This window comes from Gavialis gangeticus, unplaced genomic scaffold (genome assembly GCF_001723915.1).
Source record: "Gavialis gangeticus isolate Ggan-Ray unplaced genomic scaffold, GavGan_comp1, whole genome shotgun sequence".
NCBI lineage: Eukaryota > Metazoa > Chordata > Crocodylia > Gavialidae > Gavialis > Gavialis gangeticus.
In genome coordinates, this window is record NW_017728996.1 from 4374696 (window position 1) to 4398000 (window position 23305).

At 44.3% G+C, this 23305-nt stretch overlaps 1 protein-coding gene across 1 annotated transcript in view; it reads right to left on the minus strand.

Moving 5' to 3' along the window:
* Positions 1–2201: 2201 nt before the first annotated feature.
* Positions 2202–23305, minus strand: part of SMAD3 (SMAD family member 3) — a gene marked incomplete at its 5' end in the record, with an annotated part of 112109 nt that continues 91005 nt past the window's right edge. Inside the window, 4 exons of the mRNA XM_019503953.1 lie at positions 2202–7192; positions 11349–11493; positions 14527–14664; positions 15558–15770. Coding sequence (XP_019359498.1) covers positions 7069–7192; positions 11349–11493; positions 14527–14664; positions 15558–15770 — 620 coding nt within the window. The remainder of the gene's footprint in view (positions 7193–11348; positions 11494–14526; positions 14665–15557; positions 15771–23305) is intronic.

Below are 23305 nucleotides of genomic sequence, written 5' to 3' on the forward strand. Positions count from 1 at the left end.
GTGTATTGTTCAGACTCCCCCACTTCCCTGCCCCAATGGGTTTGTGATTAAAAACTATAAGTTAAGGTGACTGCAAATAGAGTGAGCAGCACAGCCCTTAAGAGCTTGAAAATGATTTACGGCTTCACGCGTGCTTTTGGCAAACCTCCGTACAAAACCTGGACAAAGCCACTTCATGACCGCATCATTGGCGAGCGGAGTGGAAAAAGCATTCTTCCTCAATCCTTTGTCAGGAAAACAATCCCCCAAACACCTACGTCTCAGTCCTGTGGAGCATTAGCAGGCCTGTGAGGAGTTCATGGAAGGAAGCAGACTCAGTATATAGCATAGCGTTGCTCTGCTGTGTGTGCCATCTCCTTGCAGCTTCGCTTTGGCATCACTTGCGGGCTTCCCTTCCACCCCTGCCCACAGCAGCTGCTTACCTGTCTGGCAGCTGTATCCGCATTAGAAAGGGTATCGCTACGACTTGCTCCTGTGGAGGCAACTGCAGTGAATGCTGCGTACGCACGCTGTGGGCATGGGCCACGGTGCTGAAAACTACCCAGCCCCTCTACGCTACATGCTTTGCTCTTGGTACCATGGACCTACCCGCCCCCCCAGTCAACTGAACGACCATGAAAGGGAGACATTAGCACATGTCTGCAACAGCCAGAAGAGGAGGGTTTCTTATCGGAAAGCGAACACGTGGCCTGGGGATGGTCCACTGAGCACGATTCAAAAGCACACCACCCTCCCCTATGCACCTGCAGGCATGAGCTGCAGGAGTAAAACAGATCTCAGTTTGCCACCAGCGGGGAGGAGCGAGGAGCGCAGAGCCCTTCTCGCCCCTGCCAGGAGAGGAGACTATTCCCGAAGTGGAGCCATGATGCGAACCGATACTAAAGTTCTGTATCTAGAAAATTTCCCTTAAAAGGGCATATTTGGAGTTGGGTGGGGAGGGTTAATTTCTATATGTTTCTGCTTGGCGATGCAAGAAAGCAGGGCTGAATTGCACAGTTAAAGATGCAATCAATTCTAGAGCCACCAGTGTGCTCTTAGTATGAGATCCTCCAAATACTCTGAATTGGCATTTCTTCCCCTCCCCCCTAAAAGTACATGAAGGTTTTAAAAAGAAAAGTTGGTGGGGAACCCATAAAATTGCTGTTCTCTTGACTCCTGCAAAAAATGGGACAGGACAGCAAAGCAATTGCCAATGATTTTCAAAGCACCAGCTGGCCATTATAATTAAATGCATCATCTTCCAACTCAAGCAGTTCTACATGCAGACACTCAGTTTTGGGGAAGCTGGATGACAGAAGACATGCCAAACTTGAAACTAACCCCAACACGTTTGCATTGCAGGAGCCCGTGACAAAGGCAGGTTCCTTGGCAAGTTTTACCACCCTTGCGGAGGAGATGCTTCTATCACAACGGGCTGATTGCAAACCTGGCCAGCAAGCATCGCCGTGTGGTTTTTAAGGCCTATTTTGTTTCTTTTCTAATTCAAAGCTCTTTAAAAAAAATCTTGCAGTGCAATCACGGCCACTTCTTGTTGTGAAGGGAGGGGAAACTTCAGGTTAAGAAAGCTGCAGGGGTAACTATCAGGAAAAGGCCCCACGTGGACGTCACAGTCCATCCTCTTACACTTATCTTCTTTGGAAAGGCAAAGGGCTGAGCTGCCCAAGCCCCATGCTTTCAACCGAAGACTTCAACTCTTATCTGTGATCTGTCCACCCCAAATGCCACCCTTCACCTGGGTAGAAAGTTGCTAGTGACAAGCCTGGGATCATGTGTTAGGTGTTCCTGTGTTCACAGGCACGTAGCAATGAGTTTCCATGTTTCAAAGCCGATACCTTATATACCAAACTGTTATGTAAAGCGGAGACCATTTTAGCCACGTTTGATTTTCAGCAAAACCCCTTCTCAAACTAGGGATGCTGATATGTCTTATAAATGTGTTCATTTCTTTAGATAAAGGCCACCACTGAGACTTCTCCTATCCCTCTGCAAGAGCCTCCTCTGACGCACAGCATGCAACTAACTTCCCAAACTTCAGAAAGGAACAGACAGGCTTGGTATATATGGCCAGGGATGTTTTTCAGGAGCTGAAGTGGCCAGTGTTTAGTATGCATTGTTAAATAACGTTTCTAAAACGATCAATGTTTTCCCCACCGTTATCTGCCCTTTACATACAGGCATACAATTTCTATTGGCTAAAAAGCCTCCATTTTCCAATTAAACTTTATTAATGTCAAAAAATAGAACTTACAGTTTCACATATGAAATACGAGGGCATAAATGGTACAGGCCTTGAGTAACAATAGGTGAATAATGCTTAACAAGCTAAAGCAAGTAAGGGACAGCACCATTCATTAACGTATGAACTCAGGTTAAGTCTAAACACTAATGCAAACATGCTTGTACATAGCTATAAAGGGGGAATAATTCAATCCAGAAACAAAGGGAGATTGGGCTCCTCCATCTCGAGAGCGAACTGGAAGCAACGTTGCAGCCAACTCCTCCAGCACTCACGCTCTGGAGGAAACAGCAGATGAACGAAAGCACTCACTCAGCAATGCTGCTTTTCCTTTTTTAAACCCTCATTTTGTTGAAAATGAATCTTGAAGGACCAGAAGCGTGCGGGGCAACAGCCCATCCATGCGCACTTGCTGGTAAAAAGGCCAAGCAGCAACACCTTGAACAAAAACTCCAGCAGCATTAGCCGAACCAAATGCAAGAGCTGCACGTTTTGTTTCGCGCCCCCCCAGGGCTTGGTGTTGAGATGGAGGTGGATGTCCCATTGCAGTCACACCAGTAACTACTTCACAATTAATGGGTGCTGGGGAGGAGCGACTTTCCCACCTTCTCCCTCTCCACCCTCCGAGTACCCTTTCTGTCAAAAATTAAGTAGGATTCATCTGAGTATTTAAAAGGAGCTACATAAATATGAAAGCATGTATATAAATGAAGAGAATATACTGCATTTATTAACCATAAAGTTCAACTACTATATAGAAACTAATAACTGTTGGTTCTAGTTTAGACCAGCTTCCTTGGGATACTTCTACCTGCCTAGCGCCCCCGAGAACCAGGACTGCTCTCACGGAGGGAGCCGGCTGTGTCATTGAAGTCCTTTGCAGAGCTGTGCTCCTCCTCCTAGTGCTTCTTCCAGTTAGTAACTGGCAAGAGATGGGGATGTGGGCACCACCTGCTCCAGACCAAGATGTGAGACTTCACCCTGCGAAGGATGCTACCCCGAGCACACCTGCCCCTGGAGGAAAGGGAACTGGCTGGATAGGAACTGTTTCTCAAAGGTCACCACCATTCCTGGGTACATGTTAGTAGCAGGAGCCTCAAGAAGAACTGGATTGCATTTCAATTCCTCCCTCTTTGCACATACGCATACTTTACTACTGCTGATGAGACAGCGTGATAGCACTGGATTACCTTAAAGCTAATTAAACACAAAATGCACACTGCAAGTCAGTTCAATACATTAAATCATAAAAAAAAATCACCACAGTCATTTAAAAATCACAAGGCTATCTGTAAACGCCTGCCAGCAGGCGTGCCCTTGTGTCTGACTACACTGATTAAAGAGAGTCAAAGTTCCTGCTAGTGACTCTGTACTTGTAACAAAAATGTATGAAACCCTGGTAAACTAGCCCAGACTACAACGAAGAGAGAAGGTATTCCAGTACAGGTATGTAATCTAAGCTAGGGCATGGTTGACTGCATACATTTGTGCTACATATCAAAGCTACTGTAATAAAAGTCTGAGAAAATAAGTATTTAAACATTAAAAAAAAAAAAACACCTCACATGCACCTCTGGAGCAATGCTGACTACATTAACCTAAGCCTAAGTGCTACCTATTCCCTTTCATTAGTGTCTACATAAAATGGTGCGATTAAGACATGTAAAGTACATTTCAAATCTGAAGGGGAACAAGTTTTATCCATTTAAACCTGTGCAACACAAAAGAACATTGTTGTTGCATCACCTCTCCCTCTCCGCTCTGCTTTTCAGTTGTTAGAAAGATGCAGTACGTCCCACTTGAATTTAAGATCTCAAAACCATAAAGCTCTTGTGAATTAATGTGAAGGCAAACAAAAGGAAGGAGGATTTTAATATTCTAGCAAAGAATCTTTTCCCATCATATTTACTTGAACAGTACTGATCAATAGACTGACATTTTGAATCAGAATTAATTTTATTGGCACAGTGATGAGGTTGGAACCAAAATTTACTTTTGTGACCCGAATACTGCCTTTTTGGGCTATACATCAGGAAAAGTTAGCCGATTTTAACCCTCTACCGAACTGAACCAGTATCCAAGTGGTTTGCAAATTAAATCGAAATGCCAATGTGAGTGGGGTAATGGTTGGAAAAGATTATTTGTGGGGATCTCATATCAAAAAGGATCTTCCTTCCTTTCCCCCGCTGCTGCCCTCCAAACTCACCGTGGAGACTCAAGGCCATGCCGGGTTCTTTTAAGCACCATCAAGGGCAATGCAAATCCTGCTGTGGAACGGAAAGGGTCAGTTTTTGGGCATGATGCACCAATATACTTCAGCTTCCTCCATGCTTATGTAAGAGCAAAACCAGGGTTTGTTCAGTAAAATAATTCAGTGTGGCTTGAAGATGTTCAGGAAAGAAGCCTTGGGCCATTCTTAAATAGCACTTTCTCTTTCTGAGCATCATGGCCATTCAGCCACCACCACAACCTGCTTCAGAATAAAGTTTTTCCATCGATGACGTCAGAAGCCCATACCTGGAAGTAAATCACAGTACCCCCTATTTAGGCCCGTCTCCATCACATCTAAGTATGAGGACAATCGGGTCTTGCTTTCTTTTGTCTGATTTGGAAAGAGGATCTTACCTGGTTCCCCTCTTGCCACATGTGTCCGAAGCATTCAGAGAGTTTAACAAGCCAAGTGCAGCACTGAAACAGCAAGCTATCTACCCCTGAATACTTTGATTTAAGCACTGATGCTTACCAAGAGCGCCACTGTCAACAGCTAGAGGTGAATGTTTTAGAAACTATAGAAGTGACTCAAAAAAAAACCAAGTGCCATTGAAAGTGTTCGCTAGAACTCTCTGCCACAGGCAGGAATAACATACGAGCAGTCATTTTTCATTGCTGGTGGAAAGTTTTACTCCAAGACATCCCTTCCTTTGCTAGAAAGAAACACGACTGGCAAGGAATTTCCTGCTGCGTGTTTGAAGAGTGTAACTGGTAGCTTAACTGCCCTGCCCCAGAGAGGCAGAAAGCCAGTTTGCAGTGGATGAATCTACGGGACCTTGCCTGCTATGCATGCCTCCCTCTTTGTTACTGCTTTCAGGAACAACACCGTGATTTGCAAACCCAGCATTGCGGGTAGTGCCTGAAGACAGAGATACTACAAGAGTGAGCACTACTACAAAGACAGGTACGTGGCAACTCCTTATGCATCAAAAGAGTTAAAGTACAGACCCTCAAGCCCCTATGTGTATGTGGTCCACTGAACACCTCCAACAGTTCCACTGGACCGAAGGGGACTACTCCTCACTGCTGTACCCAGGGCACAAACGGTTGCAGGACAGAGGCCTTGTCACATGGCACTGCCAAGAGCAGTCCAGTCTATACTTTCCTGAGTCACACTTAGGTTTTGCAGTTGTCTTCTAGATGAGATTTCCATAGGAAACTCTGAAGAAGATAGGTTTTTCTCCTAACAGTTTGGCACAAATGCAGATCATGTTTAACACAAACAAAAAGCAACAGATGGTTGGGTAGCAAAGACTACGTTACAAAATGTATGTGGCAAATTTTAGCTGTACCAAGAAATATTGGAATCCCCCCCCCCCAAGTTGCAGTTGCTGGCTGTAGCAGTCATCACTGGGAACAACAAGCATTACAACAGCCTGGAGGGTGTATATTTAAAATGAGCATTTTATAATACATCTAAAATACACACTCCCTTTCCTTCCAGGCAGTAACACACTTCAGAGCATTTTTAATCATTTCAGACAGATTTAAGCAGGGAGGTTCTCTGTAATGGAGAGATGCTGGTTAAATTTGCCAAGCCGTGTGGCGGCACTGCCTGCTCTCGTTCTGTTCACTACCAGGTGTTTTTTCTGAAAAAGGCAGTAAGGACCAGCTGGTTAGTTCCCTTTGAGACCCAGCCACTGAATTCAAAGCCCTTAACATTTATCAAGTGTAAGATACCGTTTGACATATCAAGATACAATGCAAAGTTCATGTAACTTATGCCAATGGACTACATAGCAAAGAAGGCTCAATTCATCCAGATGTGGCAAAAGTTCACTGCAAGGTTCAAACACGCATCTGAGAGGCGCTTTAGCCAATACCACTACATTCAGCAACATTTCAAGGAAGCCTTCACTTTGCTCCTTTGCTTCAGTCCAGTCTCCGAGATTCCTGCGATATCAACTGTATCCATCACTCAAGAAACCAGGCCTGCCACACTGCCAGCTGTCCGATGCAAGAAGTTTGCTCTCTGGGGGCTCTCTTTGGTGCTTTGCTAGCAGGCTTTTTGTGTGTTTTATTTAACATTTCTGTCTTCCCATGGCAGCTGCAGGTCCAGTCAGAGAAGACCACCATGGCCATCAAGTAGCAGGAGAGTGTTATGCAGAAGCAAGACTCAAGAGGGACGATCCCCAGCATCTGGCTTGAGAGAGATACCGTGGCACTAGGCTGAGCGTGATGAGAAGGGCTCCCCAAACCGCAGGGCAGAAGGGGCTTCTGCATGCTCAGAAGTCAACGTAGCAAAGGCAACACAAACGCAACGAGGAGCTAAGTGCAGAGCGCTGGCTTCACAGAACTGGAAGTCCACGTTCTTAGCATAATAAGCTTCAGCTTCAAATTCTACCTCCAGTGGCCCATCGTATTGTAACCAAAGTGCTAACAAAGGTTCTGCGAAATGGCTTAAACGGGCATTTAGTTTAAAAACCATCTTGTGCTTTGCAGCTGATGCTTTCTCTGATCGTGCAAAGACTACAGGGAATTTATTTATTATGCTTTTTTGCTAAGGGTTAAACTGATTCCATTTTCCAGAGTCTTTGTTTTCCCCCCCAGGAGATGTTGCCTTAAGATACGCTGGAACAACGGATGCTTGGGGAGCCCATTTGTGTAAGGACCTTGTCTAGCCATTGCAAAGGGCCATTAAGATGCAGTTCAATCCAGCAGGGGGTACTGGTCACAGTCTGCCGCCTAGAAGAAAAAACCCCACACAAATGTGACTTAAAAACTTTACAAATGTGAAGAGATTTTACAGCTACTAAAACATTCTTTCCTGCTTAGACAACAGGCCTGCGTGTTAGCCCAGAGAAATGCCTTTCTCTATAACACGTTTTTGGCACAGGCTGCTGTATTCTGAATGACACCGTTTTCCCCCTCCATTTGCCATCTGATCAGGGCAGGAGATAACTGCAACAATCTATTTACTGCTGAAAGATTTCAAAAAAGAGGAACATCTGATCCTGGCAAGAGAGAAGGAAAGCTGTTATCTGAATGGCATTTTTCTGCTGCCTTTTAAGACTTCACTTCTCATAATTACATCAGAGCTCATGTGCTTGCATGTTATTAAAACAAAGATCAGGGCACTCCCCTCTTAACCGGTGCATTAGATTGTAGCATGCGGTTCAAACATGGGAGACCACAGGACTTTGGAAAGAGTGGGGATCTTTCTCTAGGCGTTTTGCTCGCATTCTGCGGCTGCCCTGTAATCGTGGCTGGATCCGTGTAGCCAGGATCCATCTGTCCCTCACCTCCCACGCAGGGAAGCATCCTGCAAACGGCTGCTGGCAGCATACGCAGCGGATTCAGAGCCTGTACTCGGGTGTTTACATTCATCTTGCCTGTCGTCCTAAGAGTTGGGGTGCCTCTGTGGAGTTCATTCCCCCCTGAGGAGCAGAGAGCTTTGGATTTGATCAACTCCCACATCTTTCCTGATACATTTTTAGGCAGCCATTGTGATGCCTCTTAATCTTCGTGTTGCAGGACTAAACAAGTCAAGCTTTTTTAGGTGTGCTTACATTGTGACAGCAATACTCCTGGCTGAGCTGTTCCCAATCCTAACTAACCTACCTACTTCTGCATGCATGTTCCAAACACAGAAATCCACCAGTGGAAACACGTCAAGGCATCCCTGTGCAGTTACTCTTGATACCTCATTTGTATTCCTTTAGCCCTCAATCTTCCAGTTAGAAGCAGGAAAGTTGAGCTAGATGGGACCTCAGGAGGTCATATCTAGTCCAACTCCCTTCATCTGCAAGACCGTTTCAGGCTGGACATAAGGAAGAATTTCGTTACTGTCCGAGCCCCCAAGGTCTGGAACAGCCTGCCATCGGAGGTGGTTCAAGCACCTACACTGAACACCTTCAAGAGCAAATTGGATGCTTATCTTGCTGGGATCCTATGACCCCAGCTGACTTCCTGCCCTTTGGGCGGGGGGCTGGACTCGATGATCTTTCAAGGTCCCTTCCAGCCCTAATGTCTATGAAATCTATGAACTGAATACAAAGAGGCCGTGAAGAAGCAGAACTGCGGAGTACTGTAAAAAAGTCCTGACATACCTACTGCTCTGTTGCACGCATCTGGGAGGCCCGTAGGTATTTCCGAAACATGGTCATAACGCTTAGAAATCCACCAACCCAACTGCTTCAATACCTCCAGGGCTACAAAGCGGGTTTGTGGCCAGTGAAGGGAGAGAAGACTCAGCTGGAACTGTTGCCTCTGGGTGAGCTCTCCTTCTCTTGCCAAAAAATCCCTTCCTCCTATCTCCCCTCCCATTCAGTCCTAGCTTCGCTCAGGCTGGACCCCCTCTGGGACATGGCAAGTGCTTCCAGTAGGCTAAAAGGGCACAGAGCAGAGAGGTGGGGCAAGGGGAAGGGCGCAGGTCTCTCTCCCCTGCAGAAGGATGGCAGGTTGGATTTCAGCTTTTCATTCAATAAAGGGCTGGAGCCTGGTTCTGGGTAGAGCCAGGTACAGCTGTTGTAGAAGAGGATGGGGAGGGGAGGGGAGAGCAGAGAGAGACTAACTGTACTCCCACCTCAAGTTTTTAAGAGTTAAGCCCCCTGGGAGAGGAAAAAGCCAACACTTCACTGGCTGCAACTGAGCCCCTCAATAAGGCTCACAGTGCAACAGCTCTTCACACACTCAAGTGGCAGTGAGAAGAGCCAGGCTTGGCCAAGGGCTTCTCAGCTGCCACCTCTGCCACCTCGGCTTTGGATCTTAAAATGGAGCCACACTCCCTGTGAAACACCACACCCATCCCCAGCTCCGGCACCGCTGGCCAGAGCTGGCAGCACACTATGCACGGCCATAGAAGAGGGTGTATCAGCAGGGTTTTCCCCTGCATCGATATTCAGCACCCCAACGGTGTTTTGCATTAAAGGGTGTCTCGCGTGCTCTTTAGGCAAGAGAACTGCAAGTGAGAGCAGAACAGCTCGCACACATGCTCCCTGGCAGCATCTCTGAAGTTTATGTACCCTTCAAATCCTGGAAAAAAATTGAACAATCTCACTGAAATGAAACGCAGACCATGTGCCTCCCCTCCTCAATCCCCGATTAACACAGAACAGACTGTCCGTTAGCTCAGCACCACTATCACCTGGCATGCTGCCCCTCACCCCCCACTCTCAGGTCGTTAGCTTCATGCTTTATTCTGCTGCTCTATTCAGAAGATCAGACCTAGCGACAGTCCATCAGCTCCAGGATTTCAGTAAGTTCGCCCAGCGAGGCCTTCGGTGGCTTTCTTGCTTGCCTGCATTAGAACATTTGTGTCACGGGCTTCTTATGCAACGGCCCCCCCCGCCCCGATCCCTGGCATACAAACGCATTAAACAGCCCGCCAATTAGATTGCTCAACTGGCTAAGCAGCTAAACCAGAGATTACTGAACAATGCCCTGGATGCGGCTTTCAATAAGATTTTCATATGAATCAGTTCAACAAATAACTGCGCTATGACAAAGACAATTAGATGTAATATTTCATGGCACGGAAACGAAAGAGCAAGAGACCAGCTCCGCCACGATAAATGCGAGCGTAGAGTTTCACTCACTACAATGCTCTAATGAGATAGTTGATTTTCCGTAAGTCAGACTCATCTGGATTTCATTATAGACCATGGCTAGGAGCCAAGGCTGAAATGGTCTGGCCTGGGTGCAGGATGATTTCAAAACAAAATGGACTCCAAACATCTGGAGAAATGAAGAAAGTGGGAGAGTAATGTGAGAGGCCCAGGCTTGGGCTGATACTATGGCATCTCCCCTGCTGGTGCAGGAGACTGGAAAAGAAGCAGCGAGGCACGTCTGCGAGTTTACCAGGAGAAGGTTACAACTACCACAAATCTTTGTACAAGGCCACGGGTTTAAAAGGATACCATCAAATAATTATTTCTAAAACACACAAGCCTTGTTCTAATCCCTCACAAGGCAACTCTCATTCAACAACATGCATTTGCTGAATAATTAGCATCTCTCAACTGTTCTCCTTTCGTTACCTAGGGAGCATGCACAAGCTCAAATTGTTTGACAAACAGGATTTCAGCAGTGATAGCAGCACGAATGCTGGAATATGTTTGTACTTGTCCTCTCCCTGCCGTGCCTGTGTTATCAAGAGGCACCACAATGGAGGTCCTCACTGAGGAGTGGTCAGTATTACTTTTTGTCTGTCCTGTCAACCCTCAATATTAATTTCCTTTTTGAAAAAAAGCAGAGAGAGCCCATTCAATAGTAATCTCCCAGCACATTAAACAACTGCTATGAGGCTGGCACTGAGAAAGGGACAGGAAGAATTTACCATAGTTTCCCAGTGACCCTAACCACACTTTAAAAATGTAAATTTCCAAGCCCATCTGCTTCCAATTTAATCCCATTAGTCCCTGATAAAAGAAATGTCAAAGCTAAATCTAACCTGCTGTTGAGTTCTCACGCTGATCCACTCCTGCTAGAGTCAGCACATAAGACACTCAAACTATTGACTAGAAACCTAACTTGGAGAAATATCTGTTTTTCTTACCAGGAGTATCAGGATTTACCTGATACAGTGCCCCTGTTAGAGATCTTCATTGCACAACACAGTAACCAAACCAAGATGAGGAGTGGTGCAAGTTATGTATTACTGGTTGATCAGTTTTTTTACTCTCACTTCTCCAGCTATTAATACAAGAAACCATCTCCATAAAAACAGATTTATCTGCATTGTCACAAGGACAGCTGTCACATCTCCCACTTTTACAGGCAGCACAAAAAAGACTTTATTGAAAAAAAAATCTCACTCCTAGTGTCATGGGCTACATGGAGCATGTATAATTGGAGATTAGAAGTAAGCGCTGTCTACAAAGGGGAAAACAAAAGCCCTCACCTGTATTCAGCTCCCCATCCCTTGACAAAGCTCATTCGGATAGTGCACATTCTGGTCAGCTGATACACTGCCTCAAAACCCTGATTCACAGACTGCGCCAAGAGGGCTGCAAACTCCTGGTTGTTAAAAATCTTCAAGTTGCATCCTGTGAAGACAAGAACATGACAACATGGCATCAGTTTACCTCAGTGAAGAAGTTTCATCTCTTCCCGCATATGGAAAGGAACAGCTCAACTCTCTTGTTCCCCTCCTCAAGCCATGTTACACTAGATACAGATTCCACAAACAAAGTTGTTAAAGGTACTAAAATTGGTTATACAAATTTGACTCCGCCCCCCCACACTGCTCAACTTTTAACAGCAAGGAAACAGTAACGTAGGAGACACTTAATGCTCACACCGCGAGTTAGCATCAGTAGACCCAACTTCCTTCTGCCTCCAGTTGATCAAGACACGACTATACGTAATAATGTCCCTCATGTTCTAATGCAAAACCTTAATTGTAACTTCAGCTCTTAACAGTTATAACTGTTGCAGGAAATATAGTCAAGGAAGTAACAGAAATATGCAACCTAAAAAGAGAGCTCACAGAAGCCGTCACAACTGTGTGTCAAGTAGTTAGTTATCAGAACTGGAAGAGATTGCTCGGTAGCCAATGCTGAAGTTTTAGGCTGCAGTCCTGTTTCAGTTATAGTCTTTTCACTTGATTATAAATTTGCCAAAGAATTCTCCTTTCAAATTGAATTTTTCCCAATCCTTAATCCCAGCTGAAAGCTAAAGACAAATCCATTCAGCTGTTTTCAAGTTGTGCTGCTGAAAAATAACTACTTTTCCCCACTGTAAAAAAAAAAAGTTGCTATACTTTCTTCACCCAGATAACTAGAAACCATCTATACTTTTGAAACTTGGCACATGACTAGTGCTCAGTAGGGACTACATATGGGCCAAGTCTGAAAAACAACTGCTTGGATCATGATGAATTCAAACTAATTAAAAAACAAGAAAAACCCCAAACCCTCTGAGCATGCTTACTCAGCCTGACTCCAGAAGCATATTGCTGTCATTTCTAGTAGCTGATGTAATAATGGTTCGACAGCCATATGATCAGGCTACTCACTTGCGTGTCCATACAATACCCATTTACATGTTTAAAATGGATCATGGATCAGGTGGTTCTAGAGTAAATCTCGCACAGAGACAGAAGGGAAGCCTGTGGTCAGTGAAAGAAGTGGCTCTAAGGAAAAGGGACGTAAAAGGGGAGTGAAAGGGTTGAAGAGCAGACTAGAAGAAAAGGCCAACAGGAAGGCGATGCTAAGTCCGTAGAAAGAAGCTCTGAGAAGCAAAATGAACAGTTTGTATTGTGGGTCGATTGCCCAAATGTTAATGGTTGTAGCAGAGCATGGGCAGGGGTTCCACCATGCAGCTACCCTGTGAAGCATCGGGGATATCATCTCCCGCAACGCTCAGAAGGATGATGACCATTTGGGACTGGAAACTAAGGCAAGAGACAGGCACTGAGATGTGCCAGGCAAATCCATGCTATAGGAATACCAGTCTGAAAGTGAGAACAACCCAAAATACGTTTGCCTTAAGATGCTGTCTACAGAATTCCCTGCAGTGGGGAACGTCCCATATGTGCAAACTCTGACTTAACATGAACACCCTGAGCCAAATGTTTTCTGTATGTAGCCATTTCCCAAGTACAAACTCATGACCTGAGACCCCGGTTTTCTCTGTTACATAATCCAAAATTCTGATTTAAAAACCCCAAATCCACATTTTTCCTGATTAAAATGAAATGCCAATATATAGATATACATATAGATACGCAGATATACCTCAGTTGAACACAACGTTTTATTGATATATTTACAATTTTAAAGCAATGTGGAAGCCTACCAGTACCCTCAATCATTATAATAAAATAAATTCTAAATAGCTATATATTTTGGCATTAAATTTTGGGTTTTTTAAAGTCACTGAAAATCAGAGCTCCCCCTGCCCCCTTTGCTCACCGGGACATGGGTCCAGCTGTGGGTGCCCTTCTGTTTGTGGTGCTGAGCTGCCCTGATATGCCAGTGCCCTGCCCTTGCCCCTCACTCCCGACCTGTAGCCTCCTGGCCCTGCCAATCCATCCCTCACTCCTGACCCAGTCCCCCACTCCCCTCAGCCCTGCTGGTGCCCCTCACTCCCAACCCAATGACCCCTGCCCCCAAGCCACAGCTCCCCAGTGTGTGGGGAAAGGGGGTGTGGGACAGACGGGGGGCACAGGTGATGCCGCAACACACTGGGGGGCATAAGGGAGCACATGCCCCCCATACCCTGATGCATCACCGGTGTCTCCCCTCCCCTCCAGACTTACCTGCAAGGAGCTGCATGCATGCATGCCTCTTATCGCCCTCCTCCCACTCCCCCCAGCCCCAAGCAGCCCCTTGTAGACTGGAACTCTGCTAGCCTGCAAGGGGAAACCCATGGCTTCCTGGGTTTCTTTCTCCTTCGAAAGAGAAAATCCACATTTTTCCATGGGAAAATGGAAAAACCCAGATCCCTGCTCATGACATTCCCTTGTGACAGATCTGTAGATTTCAGGCTTCGGTGCTGTAACTGTGACAGCAAAGGGGCTATATGCATAACTGCCTTAGACTAAGATGTTTGCACTGAGAAGTTTTAACATAAAACAGAGTAATGGTTACCACGTGTAATGGTTAGAGCAAATGACGGGTGCATCTAAATTAAATAGATTTCTCTCTCTCACTCATTCAGCAAAAAGGTTTTGCAAATATTTGATAGAGTTACTACTACAATAATTTGAGTGCTATCAATTTTACAAAGCAGTTTTCAGACTAGAAGCCAGATTCTAGTCTCAGTTATTGTTATGTATGTAGGATCAGAATCTGATCTAAGTATGTTCCAGTTTTGTCTTTCTGAAAGAGGAGAACACAGGCTATTGGTTAGGTGAGTACATATAGTACAGGGACCTTTTACAACACCTGTTCCTGGATGAGCAGTGCTGAAGTGGTGAAGTGCCCATTAAATGGGTTACAGATTTCTGACTACTATAAAAACCCCAGGAGTCAGAAAATTCAGTCAACTGTGCCGATTGGCTCCTCTGCATGTAGAGCCCCTAGCCTTCAAATGTTAAGATCATGTAGGATGGTATGTCGGAAATTCGTGGTTACCTGGTGGAATCTTGCAAACTGTAGCTGGGTGCCAGCCATAGCGTTGGTTACAATTAGGAGACTGGACAAAAATGGCACTGTCACTAAGGCACTCAGCGAACACCTCCCCGCCAATGTAATAGAGTCTTACTCCTCTTCCTAGAAAACATAGGGCAGTTTCAGTTTAGTCAGTAATCTGCAACCAAGCAAGCAGAAAACATCCATCATCTGCAAAACTTCAAACAGAGAAGATCTGTTAGAAACATTACTTACTTCTGAATCAAGTCAGGGAGGAATGAAATGACAGCTACATCAGTGATGATGGGAAATGAACCTGATAACTATTATTTTCCCTCAATGGATTCTGGTACCACTCACTTCTTTTGGGAAGATGAGGTTGAGGGAGATAAGTGAAGCAGAAGAGCAATTTATGAAGCCAAAATGGAACTCCCTGGCCACACACAATTGCAGCATCCACTGCACAAATCTCCCACATTGAAAGCTACCTACTCTCAGCACACATGCCAATCGTAGTTACCATGAGAACACTCTGTCAGTTTAACATATGGTTCTCAACCGGCTCCTAAAGTCACCGCAGATATACAGAACTGTTTTTTAACCAATTCTGAATCAAATTGCATAAGGCTTCCAAAACTGGTGAATGTTATCTTTCACAAAATGCAACATGTCATCGCACAAAGGATTAACACATGGATTCTCATAGGAAATGCATACAGGAATACAATCTAGGTTGCAAAAAACAGATGTCAGTCTGTCAGTATGGACAAACAAAAAGAAAATATACCGAGTTAAAAAAAGAGGGAGGTTAGCTGATCATGCATCAGCTACTCCACGGTAGCTTCTGTGCGTCTGCTCCTGTCACCTGGTAGGTGGAAGCTAGACCATGGTAGCTTAACCATGATTGAAACAGGCCTAAATTCCTATGATTTGGCTTTCGTTTACTGTGAGAGAATCTTCAGTGCTGTGCATGCCATTCTGCATTTCCCACATCCCCCTCCCGCTCAAAAGATAGCAAGAAAAATACAGGTTACCAATGTGTCGTCTTGTGAGCTCCACTGCTGCGTTTCTGTTCACATTTGACAGCAAGCCCAGGCAGAAGCGTTCCGAGTTGGAAGGATCAGTAAAACCATCCACTGTCATAGAGGGCTGGGAGGCGTGAAACGTCTCTCCGACTCGCTGGTTGAGCTCATAGTAGGATATCGAGCACCAGAAAGCTGGCTCACAGTAGGTAACAGGTTGCAGATCTAGCCAAAGCAAAAGGTTAATGAAAAAGGACTAAGAGGCCTCCCAAAAAAAAAAAAAAGAATATTTAGGAGTATCATTCAGATTTACCTCAACAACACCACTTTAACAGCTTGGCAAATTATAATACAGCTAGAAGTTATGCAAATCTCAAAGCTTTTGGCATGTGGAATAATCATGAAGAGTCAGGGATATTAGTCATTTAACAATTAGGGCAGCACTTAACTGTCTTCAGATTTCTGACCCGGATGAAACTGATAAACTTGTAATGTAGTATTGATTTAAGGCCACTAATGGCCAAAAAAGTAAAATATACCAACATCATTTTTTATATATAATGATAGATAGATAGATTTTTGTTTTTAAAGGCGCTACCAAAAATAAAAGGACAAATTCTCTCAGTAACAAGGATCCAAGTCTCTGGCGCAGGTGGCTATTGGCATTCATGGAGTTAGACCAGTGTAACCGGGAAATATTTGGCCTATTTGGTCCAGCCTCTGATCTCACAGACCCTGGCTTGAAACGCATCTAGCCTACAACAAATGTATGTGAGGTTGCTGTCAGGGTCATTAGAAATCTTTATTTTCATTCCTGTGTCTGGACCTTAAATTGACCTTAATTCTGCAAAGGGAAATCTGTCTTCCTTAATGGATAATAGGGCTATTGTTTTGCTGGGGTTATGGTTTGACTCAGCGAAACCATTTGCAGGATCAGACTGAGGCGGAGTCAGTCTAACGAAGACGTGTACAGAGGACAGGACTTTCCACAGCAGCCTCACCACGCTGACAAGAGTTCGATGGGAGTTTTACCACTGATCCAAAGGGGAGTGGAGTCAGGCCAATGCCAAGTACTTCTTAAAATCCCACCTTAGGCACAGGGCCTGAGTATGCCACATCAGTAATCTCTGTGTAGCAGAGGAACAGGAGCATCGGAGAAAGGACATTCTTCTACTTCCTAATTTCCATCCATGGTTAAGACCCATTCCAGTAACAAGGGCAAGAGAAGAATTTCTTCCCCTCCTTTCATCACCTCATTTCCATTTAAACAGAGGAGCTGATCTTCAAGGCATCTCACTGTTGCTCCTTAAATGGGCAAAGATTGAATACCAAGCAACAGAAACACTATTCCTCCCGAGATGCTCCCATGATATCGATTCAGCAATCCCAACTTAGTTCTTTAACAACCAGCTCTCAAAATCCGCCTCCCGCAACCTCCTTGCAGAACTGAGCAACCCAAGAGGGGTTCAGAGTGATTTCTGACCTAACATCTGCTACCAGCTGCTTAACCTTTAGAAACAGGCACTTGTCCTGGAGAGTTTAGCCAATTAGAGAAAGCAAAGCTGCTTTCAAGCCCACACCGCTGTATCCCATTCAGCCCCACACAGCTGCCCACAAAAATCCAGTCACTAGATTCCTGTAGCCCAGATGATTTTTGCATTGATTTGAAGAACCAAAGCAATCTGGCTAACAGGTATCAACATATCCTTTATCTATCCGTACATACTGCTGGTCACATAACTCAGAAATGGAGTAATTTCACTGTGTGCTGTTTGATAGGTCTTCCATTGAAATCAATTAACTAAATACCTCCAGTGACTTCAGCAGGGGCACGAGCACATCCTGCTCTGCACGTCCCCATCCAGGTTAAGTGTCACTACAGATGCATCCTTTTGGGTACTAGTTACACAACATCCTCACTTCCCTAACCACTCCATGGGTATCCCCACCACTCTGGAGTATATCTCTTATTAACAGACTAGGGTCCCCCAGCTGCTACACTTTTCTGCAAACCATCCTCTTTCATCCCAGCTTTCAAAGAAAATCCCTTTCTGGGCTTCAGGCTCCGAAAGCTGAAGAGGACATGTTTGTGACAGCTTTGTCCACAGACACCCAACACATATGGAAAGCCAGCACAAGTTACTGTAGACTGAGTTTGTAATAATCTCCACAGCTGTCACCCCCAAAATATCAGGTGGCGGGAGTGTTCTCAGAGTAGTTGATAAATCAGAGAAGATGCTGGCTGCCGGTCCCTGTTGTCTAAGTGCAACAGCAAGATCTAAGGGATCCAACGGTAATGCTCAAGCATAAAATTTCCAGAAAATGAGGCCACTTACAGAGGCGCAGGCCTCAAAATGTTCTAGCAAAGATAACTCAAGTTTCTTCAGACAAAGAGCTTTGAACCTGGAAGCAAGAATCTGATGATTTCTCTATCACAGGACCCCACAGATCACTGTCAAGCATACTACATATTCCTCCCAATGCCTTCTGCCTTTTTTCCTGATACGTCACATATCTGCAACACTGGAGATCACCACATCAAGCTTGTTTCTACAAGCTAAAATCCAGTAATGAGCTATTTTAGACTGTGGCAGAAAACCGTGTACAACGACCTGTCCTGGGATTCAAGGAACTGCAATGCATCTTAACAAAACCATACAGAAAACTGCAACACCACTCAAGAGAAATTAAGCCATGATCATTTGCTTTAAAAAAAAAAAAGTCCATGCTCTATGTAAAGTTATCCAAAAGGAAGCGCATTTTCAAATAAAAATGTTTTTGGTTTTATGCAGATGTACTAATTTCGTCTCCTTCAAGTGGTATCCTCAAGCTGGTGTGGCTCCTAAGTTACAAAAGAACTGCAGCCTGTGGTGCTGTATAGTTTTATTGTACTTTCCTTCAGCAACTGCCTCCGCCCGGTTGTGGCTCAAAGGAACTGTGCGTCTCCACTGAAGGATGTACAGAAGTTTCGTTTCCAACCTAATTTTCAACTTGAGGAAAGACACAAACCAAGAAACTCACCACTCATGAATCTCAATATAAATGCACTAGCCTCTAAAAAAAAAATGAAACCGCTTGTTTAATGATGCTTCTTTTCCTTCCGACTGTGGTATAAGGCTTACAGAAAGTTGTGGAAAGGGTGAGTTACCTCCTCTATTAGGAGGAGTGGTCTGTGTGTATAATTTTAATTCTTATCAATGTGGGGTTTATGACAGTCAAGAAATGTACTGTGGCTGGAGTTAGGTACACGTGCAAGAGCATATAAACTAACCAAGCAAACCTGGTTTCAATCTTCCAGTGCAGCAGTGCCAAGCTATGTCAGCCCCGAGACAAATGCACTGCTTTTTCCAGTCCTGTGTCCCTCTCATGAAAGCATCTCGACAGTGCCAAATAGTGTGGGAGTTTTGTGATGTCAGTGAGGGTCCACTGAGTACTGGAATGAAACCCACCCAAATTATTCTCCTATAAGCTAGTATATTTTCTGTCTGATCAGCTGCAGAAGCGAACTGCAGGCTCTTTACACAAATCTAAAATTACTTAAGTGAAAGGATGAGTTGAATACTTATTTTTAAGCTATTTCCAATGCTCACCCATGGTGAGACAGGTTACTGTCTTTATCTCAGGCTTTATTCCTAGAAACGCATTAAAAAAAAGAAAAAAGATCAGGATACTAAAATAAGGCTGATGTCTCATTTGTGAAATTGAGGCTCTGAGAAATTTCTCTGACTATAGTCAAAACAACCAGTATTTGTTATGTACAAGAGGCAAGGTTTTTATTCGGTTTTGTTTTGTATTTGGTGACACTTTTATTGAAAACTGTTTTGTTTGGAGAGATATTAGACAAGCTTTCAGACCACAGATCTGAAGAAAGACAAAAAGTGTGCCTGAAACCTTGTCTAACACCCCTCCAAATGATAGCATAAAAAACCCCAAACCCTTTAATTGTTTCACATTCTGGACCATTATGGCTATAACACCACTCCAGTCTTACTACAGCATTTGACATAGTGTGTTTATTCAATGGTTTTGAAATGAAAAGCTTGTCAGAATATAGATACTTTTAGGAAAAAAGCCAACTGAAAAAATGGACAAAAGTGACATCTTATTTTAGGCTTTGGCAACTTAATCTTGTGTTTTTCATGGTTTTCTTCCATTCTCCCCCTGCCCCTACTTTCTCAGATTTCATGCAGGTATAACAATAGTGCCATACAAACTATTTTTCACTTCCAATTTTTCCGTTGAACACTTTTAAAAAACAAAAATGCAAGAAAGGCTTTTTCTCTCTCCTTCCATTTTTCCTCTTGAGAATATTTGGGGAGCAAGTAAAAAGATGAAATGAGAAGAAAAAAAACCATGAAAATTCAAAAGCTGAAAATGGAGCTCATTTTTCAATCAAATACCTGTTTCATTTTGAAATACTGAATGACGAGACTATATGTTAACATTTAAAATCATTTAGGAAAAAGACCCAATAAAACTCAGCCTTTTTTCCTGTGAAAAATTTCTATGAGGTTTAATAATATTATGCAAGAATTACACTTAATTATAAAGGCACTGCCTTGAATAGGTCTATCTGATGGAGCAAACAGAAGGAAAGAGGTTGCTATTTCACATCTAAATATTTAGATTTGCTATTCTTCTGTTAAACAATGAAGTTACCAGATTTTCAGATGGCATGGTCTTTGCCAGAAGTTCTCCATTTGCTATCCCTATGTGCTAGCTGTCGCGGCCACATCTCGTTTCGTCCTCAGAAGCAAACCCACGCACCACTGTTCTCGTTGAGCTATTCTCTATAATCTCTGTACTTGAAGAAAGCCTTGGGAATATCCTCTCTTCCCTTTTTTGGGAAACAGTGTTTCACCACAGAAAGCAGTTGAGGCTTTCTGACCATAGGGTATGTGGTTACTTCACTTACGGCCTCTGCGTCAAGCCTCTTGCAGAGCAAACACTGAGCACAATGGATTTCCTGTACACCGAAGGGCTGCATGACTCCCAAACAACGATATGCATGCAACCCAAGCCTGGCCCTTTGACAGGAGAAACTCCCTGACCTCTTTCTGAATGTCCACATAGAACTGGCTCTTGTGGGGTTTTTTCCTCCTTTTCTGGTTAGTTTAAGAAACACAAATGAGATTACTTGCTATTTATACGTTCCACTAAATTCACGTGCTTGAATTTTGGAGCAAAAGGAGGCTAAGTTCTGGGACAAAAGGGGAATCCTTTCAAACCAACTCCAAAGCAGTACAGGTGATAGACCATTCAGAGTGAGAAAGAAAATGATTTCCAACATGTCACCCTGTGGCATATTTTGTATCTGCAAGGATAAAAGTGACCCTGAAGTTTCCCAACAATTTCTGTCCCATGTTATAGTTAAGTCTTAGGTTTACATGGAAATACTGGTATACTTCCTACTGATCTAATTGGTTTACTGAAATACAGTACTGGAATAGGAGGCCTAAAGTTTGGCCAGCAGAATACTCTCTCTCTCTCTCAAACTTTCAACAATTTTTATTTACATAAACCTATTACTGAAACTCCACAGAATTTCTTTTTAATGATACAACCACAAGTTTTACAATTAACTGCAAGGTGCAACATGTTCCACCCCAGCGCAGCAACCAGCTGAGGAGCTACTCCTGCCCATGGGATTTTCAGGGTTTTATTTCTGCACAGATTATAACAACAACAACAATAATAATAAATGTGCTGGAGAAAGGTCACCCCAAACACTGAAATCGTCTATCCTAAGTGGAACAGCAAGGGTAATGGCAAGCTTGCCCTCACCTACTCACATGCTTTTCCCTGGCTCTAGAGATACCACTCGAAGTGCTGAAAAAGGCTAGTTCAACTCCTACAGCCCAGTTGATCCCTGCCTTGTATTATCATTGACTCCACCACCACCAGCTCCTCATTTCAGGGAGACCATGCAACAAGGAGCAGAGCGCAGCAAACCTCCCATCACCGGGAGGTTGATCAGTGGTCAGTGTTGATTGTCCGATGTCAGAGTTCATGCTTGCTCGGAGCTCAAAACCCCAGACCGAGCACATTTGTCTTTTTTGAACTAGGAAACATCCAGAAGGTAAGGACTTTTTAAAAAGCAAAGGCCGTTAGGCTTGCAAACCACAACTGTGCCCCTTTAAGTTGACTTCAAGTTAGAAAATGTTCTGATTCCAGCGCCAGAGACTACAAAGGGATTACTTGTGGTTAACAAGCCTCCGCTGCCCTTATTTAGTCTCTGCCACCAGACACCACACTGGACGTTCTCCCAACCGATCAGCCAAGCAGCACGTGTTAATAACTGGTGCCTTTGTTGGAAAGAACGTGCATTGCAGGCCGTCTCTGAGAGACTCCTTACTAATTTCAGTGAAGCAGTTGCTATCAACAGCAGTCCAGATCGTTTCTGCTGCGCTGCTTTTTCAAGTGTTGATAAGAAACTTTGGAAATTCCAAGCGACTCACGAGTAACACTGGAGAGTTGGACAAAAGAGCCTGCCACACTGCTCTCCTCTCCGGCTTCAACGCTTACAGCAAAGTGCATTTCAGCAGCACCCCGTGTACAACTTGCATTGTTTAAAAAAAAAAAAAAAAATAGACGAAAAACTAACTTGACTAGCCCCAAGACATCCAGAAGGCAGCCAACACCTGACAAATCCTGGAGTAGTGCCAGGGCTGCAAGCATATATAAGCTTTATGGCTATTGCTGCTTAAGAGTAAATCTCAAGTGGTCTGTATCTACTGACTCAAGTAACATTTAGAGAACTGATCCCATGGACTGCCAGGGCTGTGAATGCAAAAAGCAATATCTAATGGGGTAGCCTGGCAACATGGGAAGGTCACCCCCTCTGTCTGGACTAATAAAATTCAAGGACACAGTTGTACAGGTAGGGAAAACATATTGCAAAACCGTTTCAGAGACTGAATGCCCCACTGCCCATACAACCATTCTGTCTACCTCTTTGTTTTTCCTCTCATTTACTCTTTTAACTATCTCTGGTTTAAAGGTTGAATTATAACCACGGCTAAGCTCTGTTCTGCACTCTTAGTGCCCTCAACCAAACTGAGGGGCATGGCCACTGCGACCAGAAGAAATAAAGCTGTTCTCACAGCTCATCCCTGCTTCACAGATAGCACAGGGAAGCACAAAAGCAAACTAGTCTTCCATCAGCAACGTGGTGGGTCCCTCTGAACCCATGCAGAAGGACTGCCATCATTCAGATCCAAGTTCCTCAGGGTAGGCGCTACATCTACGTGCAGGACTGAGTCAAAACAAGTGCCTCATTTTAGAGTCACGCTAATCACCTCAATCAATCTGGCTTCATCTTTGCCACTTGCCCCTCTCCTTTCAGGCACTTTGTTGTGCCACCTGCTTTTGTCCTACTATTCCCTACTTCTCACCCTCCTCTCACTGCCATTCCCCTCCACGTACTCTCCCAAACTCCATCACCCAACACCCCGTTAACTCCCCCACCCTCCAGGCTCTCCTCATTTCAAGCTCCCCCCACCGCATCAGCCAGGGACCAACTTAGAGGATCCAGGGTTCAGCCTCTTCTACCACAAGGTTTTTGTGCGACTTGAGGCAAGTCACTTTGGGCGAGCTCTTGGGCTGTACTCCTACATGTGTTCTTGCCAAAACCTCATTAGAAGCACATAAAAACCAACAAGAACTTATTTTTGCTTTCAAGCCCGGCTTGCTCACTTTGCTGGAGGTAGGTGTTCACACTTTAGCTTTAACTAGAACACATGCACTTTGCAGTGAGGGCA